The sequence below is a fragment of the Mus musculus genome, chromosome 10 (assembly GCF_000001635.26).
Source record: "Mus musculus strain C57BL/6J chromosome 10, GRCm38.p6 C57BL/6J".
Classification (NCBI taxonomy): domain Eukaryota; kingdom Metazoa; phylum Chordata; class Mammalia; order Rodentia; family Muridae; genus Mus; species Mus musculus.
In genome coordinates this window covers 60366903-60386862 of record NC_000076.6, presented here as the reverse complement: position 1 = coordinate 60386862, position 19960 = coordinate 60366903, and the positions used below count along the sequence as shown (strand labels likewise).

At 51.9% G+C, this 19960-nt stretch overlaps 2 protein-coding genes across 10 annotated transcripts in view; one reads left to right on the top strand and one right to left on the bottom strand.

Moving 5' to 3' along the window:
• Positions 1 to 19960, top strand: part of Cdh23 (cadherin 23 (otocadherin)) — a 393766-nt gene that overhangs the window by 309651 nt on the left and 64155 nt on the right. For all 7 annotated transcript variants that reach the window (NR_045556.1, XM_017313930.1, XM_030245069.1 and 4 more), the window contains 7 exons: positions 1615 to 2003; positions 4108 to 4209; positions 4365 to 4367; positions 7517 to 7666; positions 7988 to 8116; positions 9041 to 9169; positions 9847 to 10074. Coding sequence is in view for 6 of the 7 variants with exons in the window: in XM_017313930.1 (XP_017169419.1) it covers positions 1615 to 2003; positions 4108 to 4209; positions 4365 to 4367; positions 7517 to 7666; positions 7988 to 8116; positions 9041 to 9169; positions 9847 to 10074 (1130 nt within the window). In the remaining variant the exon portion in view is untranslated. The remainder of the gene's footprint in view (positions 1 to 1614; positions 2004 to 4107; positions 4210 to 4364; positions 4368 to 7516; positions 7667 to 7987; positions 8117 to 9040; positions 9170 to 9846; positions 10075 to 19960) is intronic.
• The window catches only part of Vsir (V-set immunoregulatory receptor), an 83444-nt gene that overhangs the window by 43432 nt on the left and 20052 nt on the right, over positions 1 to 19960 (bottom strand). The window contains exons 5-7 of one of the 3 annotated variants that reach the window (XR_380449.3): positions 19070 to 19097; positions 18138 to 18331; positions 17571 to 17961 (exon numbers count right to left, since the gene is read on the bottom strand). Coding sequence is in view for 2 of the 3 variants with exons in the window: in NM_028732.4 (NP_083008.1) it covers positions 17924 to 17961; positions 18138 to 18334; positions 19070 to 19097 (263 nt within the window). In the remaining variant the exon portion in view is untranslated. Of the gene's footprint in view, positions 1 to 14178; positions 17962 to 18137; positions 18335 to 19069; positions 19098 to 19960 lie in introns of those variants that run through there. The other 2 variants (NM_028732.4, NM_001159572.1) reach the window with 2 other exon arrangements.

Here is a 19960-nt window from a genome sequence, read left to right as displayed (position 1 = left end):
CCCTGCCATACTTAGATCTTCCATGCAGCCAACACCCAGGCTCAGGAGGGCCTCCTTGCTTGCCGTTAACTCCATACAGATGCCCAGGCCCCAGAGGATTAGTCAGGGAAGTCATCCAACCTCTGATGGCCAGAAGAGAGTGAAAATGTTTGCACACCCAGATCAGTCATCCTGGGATCTAGCAGCACAATGCTAGCCTTTTGCAAGGACAGGAAAAGATCATGGACCCGTGTCATAATGCTAGCCTAGACCTAAGCCTCCAGTCAGCTGCCACCTTCTACTGCACAGGGGATGCCCAGAGCTCGGTACTTGCAAGCCTCCTCACAACCCATCCTTCCCATAGGGAAGTGACAGGCTTGGAAGGCAGCCCCAGCCTGGCAGAGATTTCCATAGCCACAGTGGTCCATGTAAAGTGAACGGAATAGGATTCTGGGATACCACAGGCTTCTCTACTGAGCCTGTGCCGGTTAGGAGAGGGCTCTTCCCTACCACACTGGAGCAGGAATATTTTAATAAATCCAGGCCCGGGGTTGCTACCCGCTTCAGTGGTTTATGTTCCCAGATCAAAGACAGACAGACGGACACACACACACACACAGCCATAAGCAGCACAATAGCCTCCATGCTGTTAGAATCCACTTTCCTACCAATAAACTCCGAGTTACTGCTTACTAATGTCTGTGTTCCATCTTGGCTGCTCTTGACCCAATGAAGAAGCCCTCTGAGCCGTGTTCTCTTGGTCCTTTGACATGGCGGCTCTCCTTCTCCCTCCTGCACGGTCTTCTGCCATGGTGGCTCCTCTCTCCTGCATATTCTCTCCCTTCCATGGTGGCTTCAGCCTCTCCTTCCTCGTCCACGCCTGGATTTATTAAATATTCCTACTATACCACACTGTTCTGACCTTGCTGCCCTGGCTGCAGTCAACGCCCCCCAATAGTCCCTATGCACCCTCAGCATCAGAGATTACTGGCCTCCCAGGCTGAGTGACAGAGACATAGACTTTAGGATTCATAGTTGGTTCATTCTCTAAATGGCACACCAGCACAGGGTCAGGGGCACTGTGGATTGCCAAGGCCTCTTCTGGCATAGGTAACCCTTTGAAAGGCAGGCGAAAGTCGTGGATGCCTTCACCAAGGTGAGTGGGTTTGTGCCTGTCTCCTTTTCTGCCTTCCCAAACTGCCTGCCTCATGCCTGAGCAGTGGTGTATAGAAGGGATAGGGAACTACTTGGCCCTGAGATTCTCTTCCACCAGAGACCTGAATGAAGGCTTGGCTGCTCTGAAGGCCCTAGGCTTTCTAGGTCAAATCGCCACTACAAGGTTTCTGCTTATCCAAGACAGGTGTGCAAATGTAAAATTTGAAGCTCCAGGAGCAGAGCCAGCTCCCTCTGGCAGATCTCTAGTGCCAGTACCAAGCTCCGGAGTGGGTCAATGGTGTTCTGGGGTCCTGCCACCCACCTTGACCTCTGCTATATCTTTTGGGGATAGCGTATGCTGAAGGTGGGAGGAGGGAACAGCCAAGGCCTCTCATGAGCAGCCCCTGGAAAAGAGTGCTGAAGAAGCCATAGGGAAGCCCTACCTCCATCTGGGATTACATAGTTTTCATCTTCTCGAAGGGGACGGTGGCCTGGTGAACTACCGCATCCTGTCGGGCGCAGAGGGCAAGTTTGAGATTGACGAGAGCACGGGGCTCATCGTGACGGTTGACTACCTGGACTACGAGACCAAGACCAGCTACCTGATGAATGTGTCTGCCACAGACGGCGCACCCCCCTTCAACCAGGGCTTCTGCAGCGTCTACGTGACACTTCTCAATGAGCTGGACGAGGCTGTTCAGTTCTCCAATGCTTCCTACGAGGCAGTCATCATGGAGAATCTGGCTCTGGGGACAGAGATCGTGCGGGTGCAAGCCTATTCTATCGATAACCTCAACCAGATTACCTACCGCTTCGACGCCTATACCAGTGCCCAGGCCAAAGCCCTCTTCAAGATAGATGCTATCACGGTAAGGAGGCGGGTCATCACGGCAGGGCTTTTCCAACGCAGCGTGTATTTATTGAGCCCCTTGATGTACAGCATTCCTTAAGATAACTGTTCTTCTGGTGTTATACTGAAAGCCAGTCAGTCTGGTATTTTTGTTATAATGGAACAATGGAAGTTATAATAGAACAAGCTAAACGCTTTCCCGTTGTAGTAGTCAATTAAGCCTGCTCAAATCACCCCAGTGGGCGCGCGCGCACGTGTGTGCACACACACACACACACAGCCTTCTATTTTAATATGTCTTAAACAGCCCAATGGCTTAGCACTTTCAGACCTCCACGAGGCTAGCAGACTCTCCCCTCTGATATTCCTGGGCTATTACTTATTAAAACCTATATTCCATCCTGGTGGACCCAAACCTACAGCCCTGATTCTTACAAGTTGGCTGTCTCTCTGTCTCTTTGTCTCTCTGTCTCTGTGTCCTACACTTCTGAGGCCTGGTCTTTCTCCTTTCTAAAATCTTATTCCTCCTTCGGTCCCCTTGCCCACGAATCCTCAAGTCCCGCCTCTGTCTCTCTGCCGAGCCATTGGCCACTAGCAACTTTATTTACCAGTCAAAACCAACTGGGGACAGAGGCCCTCAGCGTCTTTCATGAAGATTCTTGTGCAATTTTGAGAACCCAGTTAACATAATACAAGCGTTAGACCAAATCCACAGCACTTGTCCTTCTAAGTTCACACTGCCACAGGCTGCTTCTCTGGGTTCTGGCTGCCCACTGGGTACTGGGAGAGTTGGGTCAAGTCTGAACAGCTCCGTCGGGTGGGATCTGTAGGGTTCTTGATGGCTGCTTGTCTGCCCTGCTTCAGATTCGGGTCTCCAGCTGTTTAATGTGTTCCCTGATTAATCCGCAGTAAAAGTTCCTGGGATGCCTCCTGAGCTTCAGGTAGCTGGTTACAGACTCTTCAGAAACATTTTACTTGCTTACCATGGCCAATTCCGAGGCTCCTTCAAAGGAGTCATGCCCCTTCCAGGCACAGCCCAGTCCCCTCTGTAATCCCAGTTCTTAGGACGCTGAAGCAAGAGGATCTAGATCTCCAAACCAACCTAGGTTACATGCCAAGACCCTGCCTCTAATAAAATAAAATAAAATAAAATAAAATAAAATAAAATAAAATAAAATAAACTCCATATATTCATTGTTAGTCCAGATGTTCTCCCAATCACACAGGTCGGGGGATTTTATGGAGGCTCCAGTGTGAAAACACAGTCTATTATGCACCGTCTACGTTCCTTTCCTCTTCCCAGATGCTCCCATTACCAGGAAATTCTAAGGAATCGTGCCTTCTGACATATTTTCTAGCCTATCTTTATCCAAGTAATCTTATTTCCCTTTTTACTCTGTCTGAATGGAAACTCAGGTCTAGCTCTTTCCCATCTCTTCCGTAGCTATACTAAGCTAGGTATCTGGTACTACTGCTCCTTACCCCCAGCCCATCTCCCTCGATTTAGTGGGTCTTCCTCTAGGATCCCTTCTTTGATGATAGTCAAGGTATGAATCCCAATCTGATGGAAGGGCTGCAATTGACAGCCAGGGCAATCATAGCACAGAGGGCAGTATTAGCAACTCCCAGGCCTCCTAGAAAGCAGTCTTCCTGTGCACAGACTTCAGCAGTCAGGCCAGCCACCGCCACATGCAGGTCCCACCTTGTGAATCAAGTAGTATGGCTCTGATCTCTGATGTCTGCCTGTGCACTGCTTGCCCTGGCAGGGTGGATGAGAACCATGCCTGCAGTGGACCAGGCCTTGTCCCGAGGGAGACTGGGAATGTAGGCAGACCGAGAGCTCTGGGGCAGAAAAGCTATGAGTGTGAGCATCCAGAGAATATGCGGGAACAGTATTCTGGTGGGGTGATGGGAGGTAGGAGACCCTTGTAGAAGAGATGGCTGGAATCTGGATGGGCCATAAGAGCAATGGGATTTCAGCCTGTAGACTCATGGGAAAGTTGTGTCAGGACGGTGCTGTGAACATGGCTGGCAGAGTGGGGTGAGGGGATGGTAGGCTCCAGCTGGAGCAGAGAATGGCTGCCTGATAATTGTCATCCTCACCCCTACCCCATACCCCACAGGGTGTGATCACAGTCAAAGGCTTGGTCGACAGAGAGAAGGGCGACTTCTACACATTGACAGTCGTGGCAGACGATGGCGGCCCCAAGGTGGACTCTACTGTGGTGAGTGGGTCCTGGGTGGCAGCTCCGCCCCCACCCAATATTCCCCAGCACCTGACCCATGGGCAGTGGGTGGAAGGTACCAGGCCAGCCAGTAACCATCTATATCTGTTTTCTCTCCCTTCCTGTTCCTGCCCCTGCTCCCGCTGTGCCTACAGAAGGTGAGTTAGCCCATGAACTGCCTCGTACCACTGGTGGTGCACAGACCTTCCCTGGAGATAGGGCCCACAGGGCAGAGGGCTGTCCAGTTGGTGCAGAGAAGAAAGGTGATTGCGACCAAGCCTGGTGACCTTGGTCTGGTCCCTGGGACCCACACGGTAGAAGAGAACCGACTCTAAGTCATCCTGTGACCTTCACAAGATGCCATGCCCCGTGTTCACGCTTACCCGCCCCCATCCATACTCACCCAGCCACCCCAACACACACTAAACCAATCAACGGTGTAAAAAGAGGGGAAACATAAACATTTACAGCAGGGCTTCCTCTCAGACCTCTGCTGCCCACCCATTCTCCTCTCCCAAGCTGTGTCCTCCATGGTCCATCCATTCCCTAAGGAATCATGAGACAGAAGTGCAGTAATAAAGAAATACTTGGAACATACCCAGAAAGAGACCTGAGGGCTCCTCAGAGGCTGTGTGACAAAGCAAAGCTACTTAGCCTCTCTGTGTGCTTCCCCTGCCCCCCCTAAAGAGAGAATCCTGCCAGCAACCTTGCCCTCCTCAGAAGGGATGGCAGATCTCAGGAAGAGAGACATGGAAAGGAGGGTATTCAGGGCCAGCACCCAGGGAGGTCTTGGCATGGTAGCTGTGTCCACAGGGTGAGCCCCACTGCCAAGACTGTGTGCTCAGGAGTGTCAGACAGAGCCCCCAGAAGGACTGGGCCTGAGGGTGGAGTTCAGCAGGTTGGGGGTGGGGCAGAGCAGAGGTAGGGGGTGTGAATGGGGCTTTGACCCACACACACTTAGCTTTCTTTAACTCCTGGGGCAGCAGACAAGTACACCACATCCTAAATCTCCCAGCAGGAAACTTAGCAGATATGGGTAGCAGACCTTAGCATCTTCCTCGGTATCGTGGGCCCCCGCTGCCCTTCGGCCCTCGGTGGCTGCTGGGTATCCCATGAGAGCGTGGTACCACTCTGGCATCCGGGCAACCCTTTCTGATGTGGATGACAGGAACTTCAGACTCTCTCCCCCACTCAGCTCTCTTCCAAGAAGCAAAACCTGTTTCATGCCCCAGATACCCAGCCCAGTTGGCCCCCGTGCTGTTTGAGTTGCTACAGTGCACGTACAAAAGGCCTTTAAAGGTGGTACAATTTCCTTTCCAGGGCCAGTAGCCAAACCACAGCTCACCTCCACCTGACTCCTTCCTGCTTCAGCAATGGGGTGGGGGGAAAGGCCGGAAGGAAGTCTCAGCTATAGGAGCTCCTGGGTTGTATACTGGGGGATGGGGGATGGGCAGGGAGGTGAGGTTCTGAGGCTGGGAGCTGGAGAAGGCCTCCATCCTCTCTTCACCTACCAGAGCTGGCTCCCTTCTCCCCCCACACCCCTATCACCACCAGAAAGTAGCAACCACAGCACCACCATTGACTGACTATGCCAGGCCCAGCCTGTGCTGGCTGGGCTCCTGATGCAGCAGAAACCCACAGCAGATTTAACCCTGCCTGCAAGGCAAGAGCTAGATTCAGGTGGGGAGGGGACCCTATCACAGCGTCACTATGACATAATGTCAGGGAACGCTGGGGTGGGCTTGCCTAAAGTCACTCAGGCTGACCAGGGGTTAATGCAGCCAACAGGGAAAGGTTTGTTTGTTTGTTTGTTTGTTTGTTTGTTTGTTTGTTTTTCTGGCACAGGGAACAGGGTATACATAGGTCCTGTGGTGTGAGGACCCTAACTGACCAAAGAATTTGAAGGGCCAGTTACACACACACACACACACGCACACGCACGCACGCACGCACGCACGCACGCACGCATGCATGTACGCACACAGGACAGCTCACTCTGTCTGGTTTGGCTCTGAGCATGGGGTATACTAGCTATCACTGTTTCCATTTCCCATAGCAACTTGCTTCCTTAGCAGACTCAGACTACTTATTCCCTGGTAGATAAGTACAGGCCTATGGAGAAAGGCTGAGTGTCCATCAGACAGGAAGAGGAGGGGTAATGGAGATTACTATACACCACCTGTACCCGTGCTTGCTCATTTCCTGCTTCCTACATCCAGTGCTCAAGTCTTCTTGGTTCAGAAGTTTTCCGCTGAGAAAATGGAAAACCAGAGAGGTCGAGTAACTATGTGTAAAGTCACACAGCCAGCCATGGAGGAATTGACACCCCTACCACCACCCCCAGCTTCTGACATCAGCCTGATGCTTGGGGGGAGAGTCTTGGGGGGACTGAAACCAGGCAAGGCAGCCTGATTTGAGGTTGGGCACAGTGGCTTTCTTCTGTAAGATGGAAAGGGTCCCTAAGGACCATGAGCACTGTGCATACCAAAAGGCTGTCAGCTATGGGATCCAGAAATCACGGCCCTCAAAAGGATGGTGAGGACTGGCCTGGGGTGAGTAGAGCAGCTTGAAGCAGTTCTTAAAACCCAGGCTACCTCCCAACCTGCCCCTGGCAGTGAATGTAGCCGTGTGTGTAGTCTCTATGGCCTATGATCTTCCTGGGGCTGGTGGTCACACCCACAGTGACCCTTCTCTCTTCCCGTTCCTGGTGCTCTTCTCCACCCGAGATCCAGGCCTCAGACTTGAAAGAAAATGCTGTTTCCTGGAGTTTCCTTCCCCACCGGGTCACAGTAGCCTCCTGCTCCTGGCCTGATCCTCTCTCTTTAATACAGAACTGTGGACAAGAAGGCTGAAATCTGGCCAGCAGCTGCTTCAACCAGCCAGCAGCCCAGGATTCTCATTTCTGTGATTCATCGTCTTATTTCATATAAGAATCTGAACTCCTTAATCATGCTGAAAAACAGGAAGTGATGCCAGCCAGTGCCAGGGGGCTATTCCAGGCCTTCATTCCCATGAGCTGGAACCCAGCTGTCCAGCTGTCCCTGTCCCTCCCTGTACCATATTAGACAGTCTTCACTGGCCCCTCTCTTTGCTGTTCTGGCCCTGTGATACGTGTGCAACACCACACACACACACGCACGCACGCACACACACACACACACACACACACACACACACACGGATATTGCTCAGAGAAGGTGGGATGGAGCTTGGGACTTGAAGGTTTGCTCAAGGCCCCTGCTGACCTCATGACCTAAGGATATTTTGGAGAAGGAGGCAGGAGGTGGCTGAGTGTGTCTGCCCCCAGGTCTACATCACCGTTCTGGATGAGAATGATAACAGCCCACGCTTCGACTTCACCTCGGACTCAGCCATCAGTGTGCCTGAGGACTGTCCTGTGGGCCAGCGAGTAGCCACAGTCAAGGCCCGGGACCCTGATGCTGGCAGCAATGGACAGGTAGGCATCAAGCCAGGGTCCACCCAGGCTGGAGGGTGTTTCAGAGTCCTCAGGGACCGTCTGAGCCAGCAAGCTTTGTGTTAGCAAGCGGGAATGGACATTTACGTGGGGAGACTCAGGCTCACTCTCTAGGTTCCGAGGCTGCTGGCTAACATCCCCAGGACTGGGTACTTGCCAGGTACATACGGCCTGATCCCATTCCTTGGCATTATCTCTTTCTCCCAGGACCCCAGAAGGATAGAGTCATAGCGAGCATGGAGGCAAGGCAGCCCCATGAATCTGACCAGTCACCTCCTTTCCCTGTACCCTCTCTTTCCACAGGTGGTCTTCTCCCTGGCCTCTGGTAACATTGCTGGGGCCTTTGAGATTATCACCAGCAATGACTCCATTGGTGAAGTGTTTGTGGCTAAGCCCCTGGACAGGGAAGAACTGGACCACTACATCCTCAAGGTGAGCACCCACTGGCTCTGCCTACCCTTGCCACAAGAGTCAGAAGAGCCAGGCTTGATGGTACAGGCACATGCCTATCATCCAGACACTTAGAAGGTGTCAGAGGCCAGAGCAGCAGTTCAAGGTCATTCTTAACTATATCTTAAATTTGAGACCACCCTGAGCTACATGAGACCCTGTCTCAATATATATATTCATACATACATACATACATACATACATACATACATACATACATACATACATACATAAAATAAGAAATAGCCAATAGAACAAATGCCTAGTGGAGCTGGTGGGATGCTGACCCTGTCAGGAACATAGTAGGTCCTTGGACAAATCATTTCTTCTGTTTGGCTGGGCCTCAGTTTCCCCACATATGCAATGGCCAATAGAACCCCACCTGGCCTGCTTCTGCTGCACAGTGAAGTACCACGCTGACTACAGTGGCTGCTGAGGTCTTGGGCCTGGCCTGTGCACCATGAGGTTCTAAGCAGCCCACACTGCTCCTCTTCAGAAGCCGAGAGCCTAGAGGCCACCAAGGCAACGCTGAACTCCCCTACAAACCGGCTCAGTGTGTCATCACGACTCCAGAGGGTTGCAAAAGAATATTCCAGAACCCCTCTCTGCTTACCAGAGACCCAAAGGCTTGAATCCTATCTCAGACCCAAGGTCAAGGTGAAGCGCTAACACAACCCCAAACACAGACAAGTCAGGAAAATGATGACTGAATCAGAAGCCAAGTGGATTTGACAAGATTTAGGCAAGCATTGTCTGTAGTACGGGCAGAAGGGGAGAACTTAGTGGTGGACACAGGACAGGGATGGATCGCTGAGTCTCTTGGCTCTACCAAGTCCTCCCTATCAAGAGGACGGCCTCTGGGCCCCATAATCCTGATCCCATAGTTCCTTTTCTTCCTCCTCACAGGTCGTGGCTTCTGACCGTGGCACTCCTCCACGGAAGAAAGACCACATCTTACAGGTGACCATTCTGGATGTCAATGACAACCCTCCAGTTATTGAAAGCCCCTTTGGATACAACGTCAGTGTGAATGAGGTAAAGACCCCAGATTACCAGCAGCTGACCACCATCCAGGGTGGACCATGGTCAGAAGTTACCCATGAAAGAGCCATTCAAATGTCTTGTTGGCCCACTGGTCCCTCAGTCCTCAGAATAGGGATCCTGAATAGATACAGCCCTAGTACCCAGCATGGTAGTATATTTTTGTGGTTAAAACAGAGATCCCGGGACAGCTTCTTTTTTAAAACAAATGTATTTGGTACCTGGCGTTAAGGCTGGGCGAGTTCATGACATCTTTTTCTGAGCCTTGCCCGGGCATTGTGCCAGAGGCTGCTTATGTTTTAGGCACCCCTCCCGGGTCCTCCCTATGAAGGGGACAGCCTCTGGGCTCTGTAATCCTGACCCCATAGTTAGATTCCTACAATAGCTTCTGATTGGCTGTATGGGTATGTATGTATCCTTCTTCAGTTTTCATATATAAGTGTGAGCATCCAATCTGAACTCACAGGTTTGGACCAGAATCAAGGGACTCACCCAGGCCCTCTTATGTAGGAGGTATCCAAAGCGTGTTGTCTATCAATATCCTGATCACCCTCATCGGTGCCCCAGAGGACACAAAGCAGGGGCCCAGTGAAACCTCGGGGCACCAGGAACAGAGCTAGGCTTTTCCCTGACTGTGGGCCTGAGATAACCACTTCCTGCTCTCCTGCCAGAATGTGGGTGGAGGCACCTCAGTGGTCCAAGTGAGAGCCACCGACCGTGACATCGGGATCAACAGTGTCCTGTCCTATTACATCACCGAGGGCAACGAGGACATGACTTTCCGTATGGACCGTATCAGCGGTGAGATTGCTACACGGCCTGCTCCACCCGACCGTGAGCGCCAGAACTTCTACCATCTGGTGGTCACCGTGGAAGATGAGGGCACCCCCACACTGTCGGTGAGCAACGGAGGTGGATGGGATGGCTCTGTCCCCTGTGTGTGAGAAGCCAGTGATGGGGCTGGAGCCTGTCATAGCCCTCAAACTATTGATACTCTTAGGTTGTATGCCTTAAGTTCACAGGCCAGGGGCCTCACAGCACAGGTATGTGCCAAGCGGGAGACTGGTTCTCTCTAGTCTGTACTGTTCTGAGTCTCATTAATGGATGCTATCAGATGAGCTCGACACCAGGCCATGGCCATGTATGTAAAGCAGGATGTATGACCAAACTGGGCACTGCAGGGTCACATTCAACCATAAGGCAATGCAGCCTCTGCTCCTCACCCTCCACCGTGTTGGCACAACACTGTCACCAACACAGGAGGTGGGAGGGGCTGATGGCTGTAGTCCTGTGTGGGTATGCATGTATCCAATGTATGCATGGTGAACACAGCCACATCCCATGGTTGTGTGATGCCCATGAGATATTCGAGCTAGGGAAGGAGGTGTGGCTTGCAGACTGGATAGAGACTGTGCACTCCAAGAAGAGTGCTCTAAGATTTGGAACCTTCCAAGCCGGCCAATCAGAGCCTGCCAGAATCTCACCTTCAAGGGATGCAGATGTAGACTGGGCTCCGCCAGCCATTTCTGGTCTCATCTGGGGCCCCTGCCCTGTACATGCTGCTGTCATGTCAGCTGAGCAGGCTGCACTTCTGGCAGTTAGCTGGTATCCCTTGAAGGTGACAGTGACAGCTCCTCCAGCTAGCAAGCCTATGCCTGAGAGAGCACAAGATACACATGAGGCCCAGTGGTTGTCAGGCTTGGGCTGGCACAGGGTCCCTTCTGTGGCTTTCTCTTGGCTAAAGCAAGTCACAAGCCATTATGGATAGAGTGTACCCTCAATGAAGGTAAAGACTGGATACATTTATGCTCAGTTGCTCTCTGCCCCCAAGAGGTGTCTTTTGGGGATCAGCCATGTCAGTGGCCCCACAGGACGACCAGGTCCAGGCTGGCATTCATCTGGAGTAATGCTGACAAAGGGTTAGGAAATGGGCGGACAGTCCCAGAAACACACTTCACATTTCGAAATGGGAAACAAGACCCACACTGCCCTGCCTCCTAACGAGCATCCTCATTCCCAGGGCAGCCCGGTGACTTTGCTAGCTCAGCCAGCGGGCCAATTAGGACATGGCTAACTGAATGGAGGTAGGGAGGCAATTGGGTGTTTTGTAATGACATGGAAGGGTGAAGTTTGAAGTTTTAATCATCTTCAGTGAGACGCTTGGCTACATGTAGCTAGAGTTACAAAGATTGACTTTGTGCTCAATAACAGTTGCTGTTTCTTGGACTTCTTAGTTGGAAAAAAAAAAAGCTAACACTAAGTAGAAGAAAAAAAAAAACAGAAGGAAAAAAATCCAAAGTGGGAAAATCCATTCTTTGGAGTGTCTTTGTTTCTAAGCATAGAAGAAAGAGCTCTGTTATTTTCTTTTCTTTTTGAGATGTTTTCTTGTAACCTCGGCAGTTCTAAGCTCACTCTATAGCTGAGAATGATCTTGAATGTCTGATCCTCCTGCCTCCACTTCCAAAAACTGGGGTTGTAAGTGTGTCTCACCATGCCTGGTTTACACAGTACTGGGGATTGAACCTAGGACTTGTGAGTGCAGGGATGCTATGGGGGCAAGTCCACCAACTGAGCCATATCCCCAGTTCTATGACTTGTGTCACTAGTGTCACACAGAACTGGATTGACCTGAGAGACAGACTCCGAGCTCTTCACCTCCACCCGGAGATGAGGGCACTGGTCCCGTCTCTGCTGGTCAGTCCTGTGGAGTAGCCAAGTATGTCCATGCTATGGTCTTCCCATCAGCCCAGACAGAGGCAAGAGGGTGGATTTCTGGGCTGCAGCCTAGCTCTAGGTGGTATTCAACCTCTAACTGCACATCCTCCTTAGCTGTTTTCTCTGGGAGAGCTACCCACTCTTTTAGCCAGCAGCAGCAAGACCATACCAGAGGCTAGAAAACCACAGACAGACAGCCCCAGGCCTGCAGGAAAAAAAAAAAAAAAAAAAAAAAAAAAAAAAAAAACGGGACAAAACTGATGCTCTGTGCATGATGTGACCCAGGACTGTGGGAGCTCAGAGCCAGGGACCAGGAAGGATTTCTAGGCTGATTTATTTATTCTGTGGGTGGAGGGAGCATGTGTATGGGCACACATAGGATGCTCGTGAAGATCATAGGACAATTTACCAAAACTGGTTCTTTCCTTCCACCACGTGGAAGTTTGAACTCAGATCATCAGTCTTGTTTACAAGTGTCTCTACCGACTGAGTCATCTCACCAGCCCACGGATGTTATTTGTAGCATAGGGCTTAGGAATCAGCTGCCAAGAAGTTCCCAGTATCCCAGGGGAACCCCTATGTCCAAACCCCTCCCCTTCTTTCTTCTGTGGGCAATACCCCTTCACCTCCCAAAGCCGGACATTCCTATCCACAGCCTTTAGCCTGTATCATACAGGCCAGGAACAGCTGGGCTGCACGGACCAGCTGGGCCAGCCTTAGACCTGCCACACAATGACCCGCCACCCGGCCAGAGGAAACCATTGTATTGCTTGGGACTTCTGTTAGCTCCAAGCCACAGGCAGGAAGGACAGAACTATGGCAAGGCCCAAGTGGCCATCAAGGGGCCCTGCAGGAGGAAGGGCTGGGTCCAGGGAGGAAGGACGAAAGGCAATGAAGAGGTCAGGGGAGAGCCCTGACCCTGAGGCACCTTGGCAGGAGATTTAGGAGAGAGGGTGGCCTCTTTGACATATGAATGACAGCCAGCAGCAGGAAATACCATCCCACAGTCCCAGATAACCCTGACTTCCCTGGTTACAGGGGAGAAAATCTGTACGCACCCAGTTCCCAGGCCCTGGCAGTGGCTCTAAGGTGGGCTGTGAGCTGGGAACACCGCCCTAGCAGTTCATCACATTCTGTAAAGTGAGCCTCTGCAGCCAGGACCCTAGCTTCCCAGGCTCTGCCCACTCCCCACCCCACCCCTACCCTAACCATTTCCATGTGTTCACATCAGGCAGGCTTATCTGTCCCGGGCCAGCAAGAGTAACCACGCTGACCTTTCTAATTACTTGTGTTTTTAATCAAATATGCTGCAGGAGAACAGGATGGGCAGTCGTTCAAGCAGCACCTGCAAGTCAGCTTGCTTGTTGGGAGACACTCTGCCACTTCCCAGATGTTGACACACAACTGGCTGGGCTTCTAGGGTTCACGGTCAGAGCAAGGTCTCTGTTCCCTTACCTTTTCCCGGATGCAAACAGGTACAGTGCAGGGACTCTGTGTCTACCAAAAATCCCCAGGCAGGAAAGGGGCATAGTAGGGGTGTAGAAGAAGCCCCCACACTAGCTGTGAGAAGGCCAGAGAAGACAGAGCATAAATAAGAATATATTCCTGGTATGGCTTGAATGTAATAGTAAACTTGTGGGGTCAAGTTCATCTCTCAGCAGCCCAGCATGTACAAGTTGAAGGTGATAGCAGGTTAATGGACAAGAAGGCTGTTTGGTTCAATGACAGGAAAGGAGCTAGGCCTGAGAGGCAAGAGAACCAACATTAGTCCCACCAGCCACAAAACATGTGCCTTTCAGAACCACCATTTCCTTCTGCATTAAACAGGGATGGTAAAGACTCTTGCTTGGGGGTGGAGGAGGCTCAGCAGATACAGTGCTTGGCACGCACACATGAGGAACCAGAGTTCAGATTCCCAGCACCCACAGGCCGCGTGTAGTCTATAACCCCAGCAGTTCGGGGTAGGGTGGGACAGGTACAGGCAGGTCCCCAGAGCTCGGTGCTTAGCTCCAGATTCACTGAAGGGTCTGCCGAAAAGAAAGTGGAACACTAACGAGTCAGCTCAGCTCTACTTACAGAGGATCCACATGGCAGCTCACAACTATCTATTCCCTAACTCCATTCCCAAGTGATCCATTGCCCTCCCGGCCTCCACCGGTGCCTAGCATACATGTGATGCTCTTAGAGACATGCAGGGCAACAAAACAAAACAAAACAAACAAAAAAACAAAACAAACAAAAAACATGCACATAAAATTTTAAAATAAATGCTAAAAATACACAATGGTGGAGTTGGAAAAATAGCTCAAGTAGTTAAGAGCTGACTTTTAATTTGTTGCTCTTGCAGAAGACCCAGGTTTGATTCCCAGTGCTCACACTGTAGCTCATAGCCACCTGTAACTCCAGTTCCAAGCGTTCCAGCAGGCATGTACGTGACACCTATGCATGTATTCAGGCAAAACATTCATATAGTAAATAAATCGTAAAAAAAAAAAAAACATACATTGCAAAGGAATGGAGGAAGACACCCAGTGATTTCTGACTTCCATATGCACACACAAAAACATATATACACGCAAACATCATATATATACACACAGAAAGGCTTTCAAGACTGATATGGAGACAGATGTCAAATAAACAAGAACACACGTGGAAATCTTTTGGGAAGCATATTTTAACCAAAATGATTAAGACATGGCATTCATACTGCCACTTCCCTTCCTGAGTCCAAGGCAGGCATTACTAATCAATCTCAGAACTTTCTTATCAACTGTATCCTTAGCAGAATTCCTCTCACCATATTTTCCAGGAAGCCACACCCAACAGATCAGAACCCAGTGAAATGTTTATCCCCTGGCAATAATGCCATTATAGAGATCTTCACTGGCCCAGACAAAGCTAGATCCCCAGAGTGGAATCCTGAGGTCCTGGTTCAAGCCAGTTACCCAAGGACTCTGTCAGCTATCTGCTCCCCAGGCTGGCATTAATCCTCACCCTCCCAGGACTCCCAGGACTCGCACTCATGGTGGAGAAGGAAAGTGCCAGGGTAAAGCAGCAAGCATGCAGAACATGAGCCAGATGAGCCGTATTCTCTGTGATCTGGGACTGGCACTCAGCTGGGCTGTCTGTGTTTCAAGAGACTTTTGCACTGCCCTCCCTTCCCCCCATCCTGCCTGGCACCCTCCTCCCCCAGTTCCTCTTTTGCCTATTTTAGTTCCCTGAGAAATTTTTAGTTCAGCTCCCACCATGGCAGGTTCAGCGCTGGCATGGACACTGCTCTAGCTCACACCCAGGAAAGCCTTTTCCAGGAGGGAGCATCCTAACAGTGCCCAGGTTAGGAAAGACAAAGGGCCCTCAGCAGCCCGTAGCCTAGCCGCCTCCTCCAAGTCCTCCGGGGAGCAGTTCTCAAAGAAGGAGCTAGCCCCTTCCAGGCCTCTCAGCCCCTTCTCCGCCTCTTCCTGGCAGAAGTAGGGTAGCCCCGGGGTTGCTCTTTTGAGAAGTTGGTCCAAGGCACACTACAATACTTCAGCAGGGTCAGCTCGGTCCACAACAGCTACCAGTGGCCCTTTGGCTTGTCAAGAAGCCCCTGCTTTATCAGACACCTTTCCTCCTGGTTTCTCCCATCCCAGGCCCAGGGAGAGCTTCATCGGAGATAGGTAGAGACCCTCCAGAGATAGATAAAGCACCCGCTCCAAATTTCTGATGGATTCCGTAAGGATCAATTACCTCCTCAAAATACAGACTTCGCTCTCTAGGCTTTTGCTGGTACCAGGAACCCAATATGGCCCTTGAGGCTACAGGGCTCCTCCCTCCTCTTGGGGAACTCAGTTCCCCACTGTGTCTCATTGCCACCCCATCTTTTGCCCCAAGGGCTAGCACCTCAGGGCACCTCCATTTTCCACCCTAAGATCCTGCAGCTGTCTCTACAGCAGCAGCAAGGTGGTAGCACCCAAGTTCATGGATGTAGACAGAACCCGGACCACACAAAACTTCACCCAAAACAGGAAACCACCAAGCTGACATGCCTTTGCTTGCAGGGTCCCAAGAAGAAGAGACTTAGAGCCCTACAGGAGGAAGCTGGGCAGGAAGCGAGTGGTTCTTCTGCTGGGGGCCTCCTCTCCTTTCCACGGAGCTGCAGCCATGCAGGGGTCCCCACAGGCAAATTCTTAGAAGTCATCTGAGTGGTGAGGTCTGAAGCTTAGGGCTGGAGACAGGTCAGGCTCCCCCAGGGGACAGGCTATACTCATCGTTCAGCTGGTCTGTGGGTTCTAGTCTTTGACTGGCCTCACAGCCCTGCCACTGAACAGCTGGCAGTTCGCCAGGCCATTATCCCCAAAGCCAAACAGAACAACACATTCTGTCTATAGTAACTGCATAGATCTAGAGCAATGGATGGTGCAGAAGAGTGGACCCTGAGGATAAAACAGGGGTCATGGCTTTGATGCCCTGGCCACCCCGACACTCCTATGATGATGATACAAAGCCTCTAAGGATCCCCAAGCCCCAGGTATAACTGGCATCCCACATCTTGGACCTCATCAGACAACTTGTCTGGGTCCCCAGCAGATAGCTTATTGCTGCTTCCCGGCCTGAAACTCTCTCTTCTCTCCCCACCCATCTGTCCTCAGGGAATGAATGGGGTTCTCCCTGGCTGCAGGCCCAGAACAGGAGCTTTCCTACCCATGCCCAGTTCAGCCCAGCCAGTGGAAGCTGCAAGAAGACATATGGTACCACTGGGCTGCTGCTCTCCCAGACTTAGAGCTACTTTCCCTCTAGAGACTGGAGAGTGATCTGCCCAGCCGTATCCCTCCTCACTCTCAAACATCAGCTGCCCATCCCTACCTCACAAGAACTACCCTTTCTTTTCATGCTTTAAAATCCTTTCTGAAGACTCCCCCTGTGTGCCCAGGTCATGCCAAACCCTGGAGATGAGAGCCAAGAGTAGTATCGGACCAGGGGCAAGCTCTTCTGTGTGCCTGAAGGTCACCCTGAGGTGAGGCTCAGAAGAAGAGTGGTCAGAAGCGGAGTGATCCCTAGGCCCTCACTGAAACTCCCATCCCTATCCCCATACCGGGCCCTGCACCTCCAGGGCCTTAAAGCCAGTGCCTCCAGTCCACTCAGCTGTTGGCAGCCATTGCCACATACTGTTTTTAATAGCATCTCTTTCACACTTAGAAATGGTCCAGCATCACTAGGACATTGTGGAGGTCGGTCACCTTTGCCACTGCTCCACACTGAATAGTGGTAGTGGTGGATGACAAGGACAGGAAGGGAGCGTGTTCCCCTCATCATCCCCATCATCCTCTCGCCACCCTCCCTCCGTGTCCACTGGTCCAGGCCTCACATTGCTCAAGACACTAATGAGCTCACAGTGGTTCCTGAACCTGACATGTACTTCCTGTTTCAAAGCCTCTGGCCACTGAGCTCTGTGGACGGCCATACAGGTAATGAGAGCCCAGAGCCACGAAGCTGGCAGGCCCTCAGGTTGCTGGTGGAAGGCTGCTGAGATGCTCCTCTGGTGGGACATAGGCCAGCCAAGCTCCAGAATCCAGGGGGATAGAGTCAGTCCAACAGAGGAGCATCCTCAGGCAAACAAGCAGGCCAGCCACACCCCCACAGTGAGCAGGAGTCTCTCACATCTTGTGTCTCTCTCCCGGGAGGGTGGCAAGGTGCCTACCTCATCCCCTCCGGGCTACTGGTTTCCATGAAGAAAGGCTCTTGCCAAGCCGGACGTTCATAGGATGCAGGTCATCTGACATCTGTGGCTGTCGAAGTCAAGTCTCTAGGGAGAACTCAGCATCCCAAGATCTTGAGAACAGCAATGAGCAATCCAACATCTTCTCCCTGCCCCCCAAGTAGCGTCTGAAAGAGATAGGGGAGGGTCTGTGCATCTTGTAAAAGCAGAGTCTAGGCTCAGAGCAGGAGCAAGGAAGCTGGAGTCAGTGCCTAAAAGACTGTCCAAGGGCCAGCCATAGATCAAGTGCACATATCCCTGACCCAGGTACCATGGTTCATGGTTCCCCAGCTGGTTTAGATGGCTTCAGAGTTAGGGGAGTCAGGGACTGGATCTGTAAAAGAAAAGATAAAGAAGTGAATGGTGGAGGGGGAGCATTCTGCATCTCCTTGTTCAACTCTGCACCATGAAGATTCCCCAGGGATGGAGGCGAGGGGGGAGGGGAGGCTGCAGAGCCTAGGTCCTAACACTGGTCAGTCAGAGGGCTGTGAAACCGTGTGACACACTCACCTAGGGATGGGAAAAAGACGTCCCCAGGGCCTGGAGGCGACAGAGGTGTGCTGGGGTCAGAGAGCAGGTACCGTCCTGACTCCGAAGGTTGCCGCTGGGCCACATAGGACAGTGGCGGCCTGGTCTTGGCCTCAGGCATCCCCTGGAAGGGTGGAGTGGTCTCGAAGCCTGGGTTTTCGATTCCTTGGGTGTTGCTGCTAGAGAAGCAGAATTGGGAGCGATCAGTGCCACCTGGAGATCAGTGCCACCCAGAGCGCCCTGTCCTCCCTGACTCCCCCCACCCCTTTCATTATTGGTCTCTGGCTGGGACAAGGACAACTTGTGAAAGCTGTCCAGCTCTGAGGTCCTAATGGGATCACGGGTAGAACTTTTTTTTTTTTTAAACGTATCTGAGAAGCTGTCTCCTCTGAACACTTTCTAGGACAGAGACCAAGCTTCTGGAGATGGCTAATTTCTGAGCCCATCTAAGCCAGCCCATGGCCAACCACAGATAACGTTGTCCTGCCTGTCCATCTCTGATGCAACCCCCCACCCCATCCCTGCCCAGAGCAGCTATTGGCTTGCTCTTTCATGTTCAACTGGACGGCTTCCTCTTGGAGTGCCTGGCACAGCCAAGCCCCAACCGTGAACAGGAGTGGGTCTGGGCCATGAACTTCCTTTGCATGTTGTAGTATCTGTTCCAGCCAGCAACTTCCACTCTTCCCCATCCTAAGTCACGTTGATTACTGAGACCCAGAAGTGCCCACTAAAGCATGTCCAATAAGAATCAGGGCATGGAGGGGTGAAGGTGGTACACAGAGCAGCCCACCAGCCCAGATGTGCCAGATGCAGCTCCAACCAGCTCTGTCTTGTGCTGAGCAGGGGCCTCACATCACATAGAAACTCCTCTTCCCTGGTCCCAGGAAGTTTCTCAAAGTCACCATGGGACTCACCTGTCCATCCTCACCAACTCCTGGGCACCTACAGAGACAGAAGAGCTGGTCACAGGACGGAAGCCTTGTGTAGGCTGCATCCCAGGACCCTGTAGTGTTCCCTGGGGAGGACTGAGTTCCATGTGTCTGTCCAGCAGGTGGACCCAAGGCAGAGCTACCTTTGTGCCCAAGTGAAATGTGTCCTCAGTCAGACCTTGAGAATCTAAGTTTCCACCGAAACCCAGGCCCCTGCGTGTGCTGCTGACTCGGCCTTCTGTCAGGAAGTTGCCTCTCTGGTCCTTAGCCACAACTTGTTGGGTGGATAGTTCAAGGTCAGGTCTTAGAATTAGAAGGTTCTTTCTTCCCTCAGTCTCCCCATCACTCCTCAGCCTCTCTACCCACTTTCTCCCCCGCAGGTCATCACTGCCTCAGCCCATCCATAGGGTCCCCCTAAAACCAGCCACTGTCCAGATATAGCAACACCAACTTCCCTCTTTTCTGCAGCTCCCCACACCCTCCTGCAGATCCTTCTTGTAGCAGGAGGTTTACATGGGGAAATGGGCTGGGGAAGGGGGAGTGGGGAGGGGAGGGGGAGGGAGGGGGAGGGGAGGGCGCATCTGCAAGATGAGCACAGGGAAGTTGCATAGAGTTCCTGAAATCTAATTCATTTCTGCTGACAGGGTGTGGGCCTAGCTCATCCTCACCACTTGGCTCTGGGGTAAAGATGGTGACCTCCACCTTAGAGCTGGGGGGCACTGAGCTGCCTTCTCTTTTCTTCTGTCCTGAGCATGCTCATTCCTAGGCAACCCAGTGCCCAGCCCAGGACTCAGGGCTGCAAGCTGAAAGCCTTGAGTTAGTGCACCATGTACCGTGAGCTAACCTTCCAGGGGCTTGCTGCAGCCGGGTGCCATA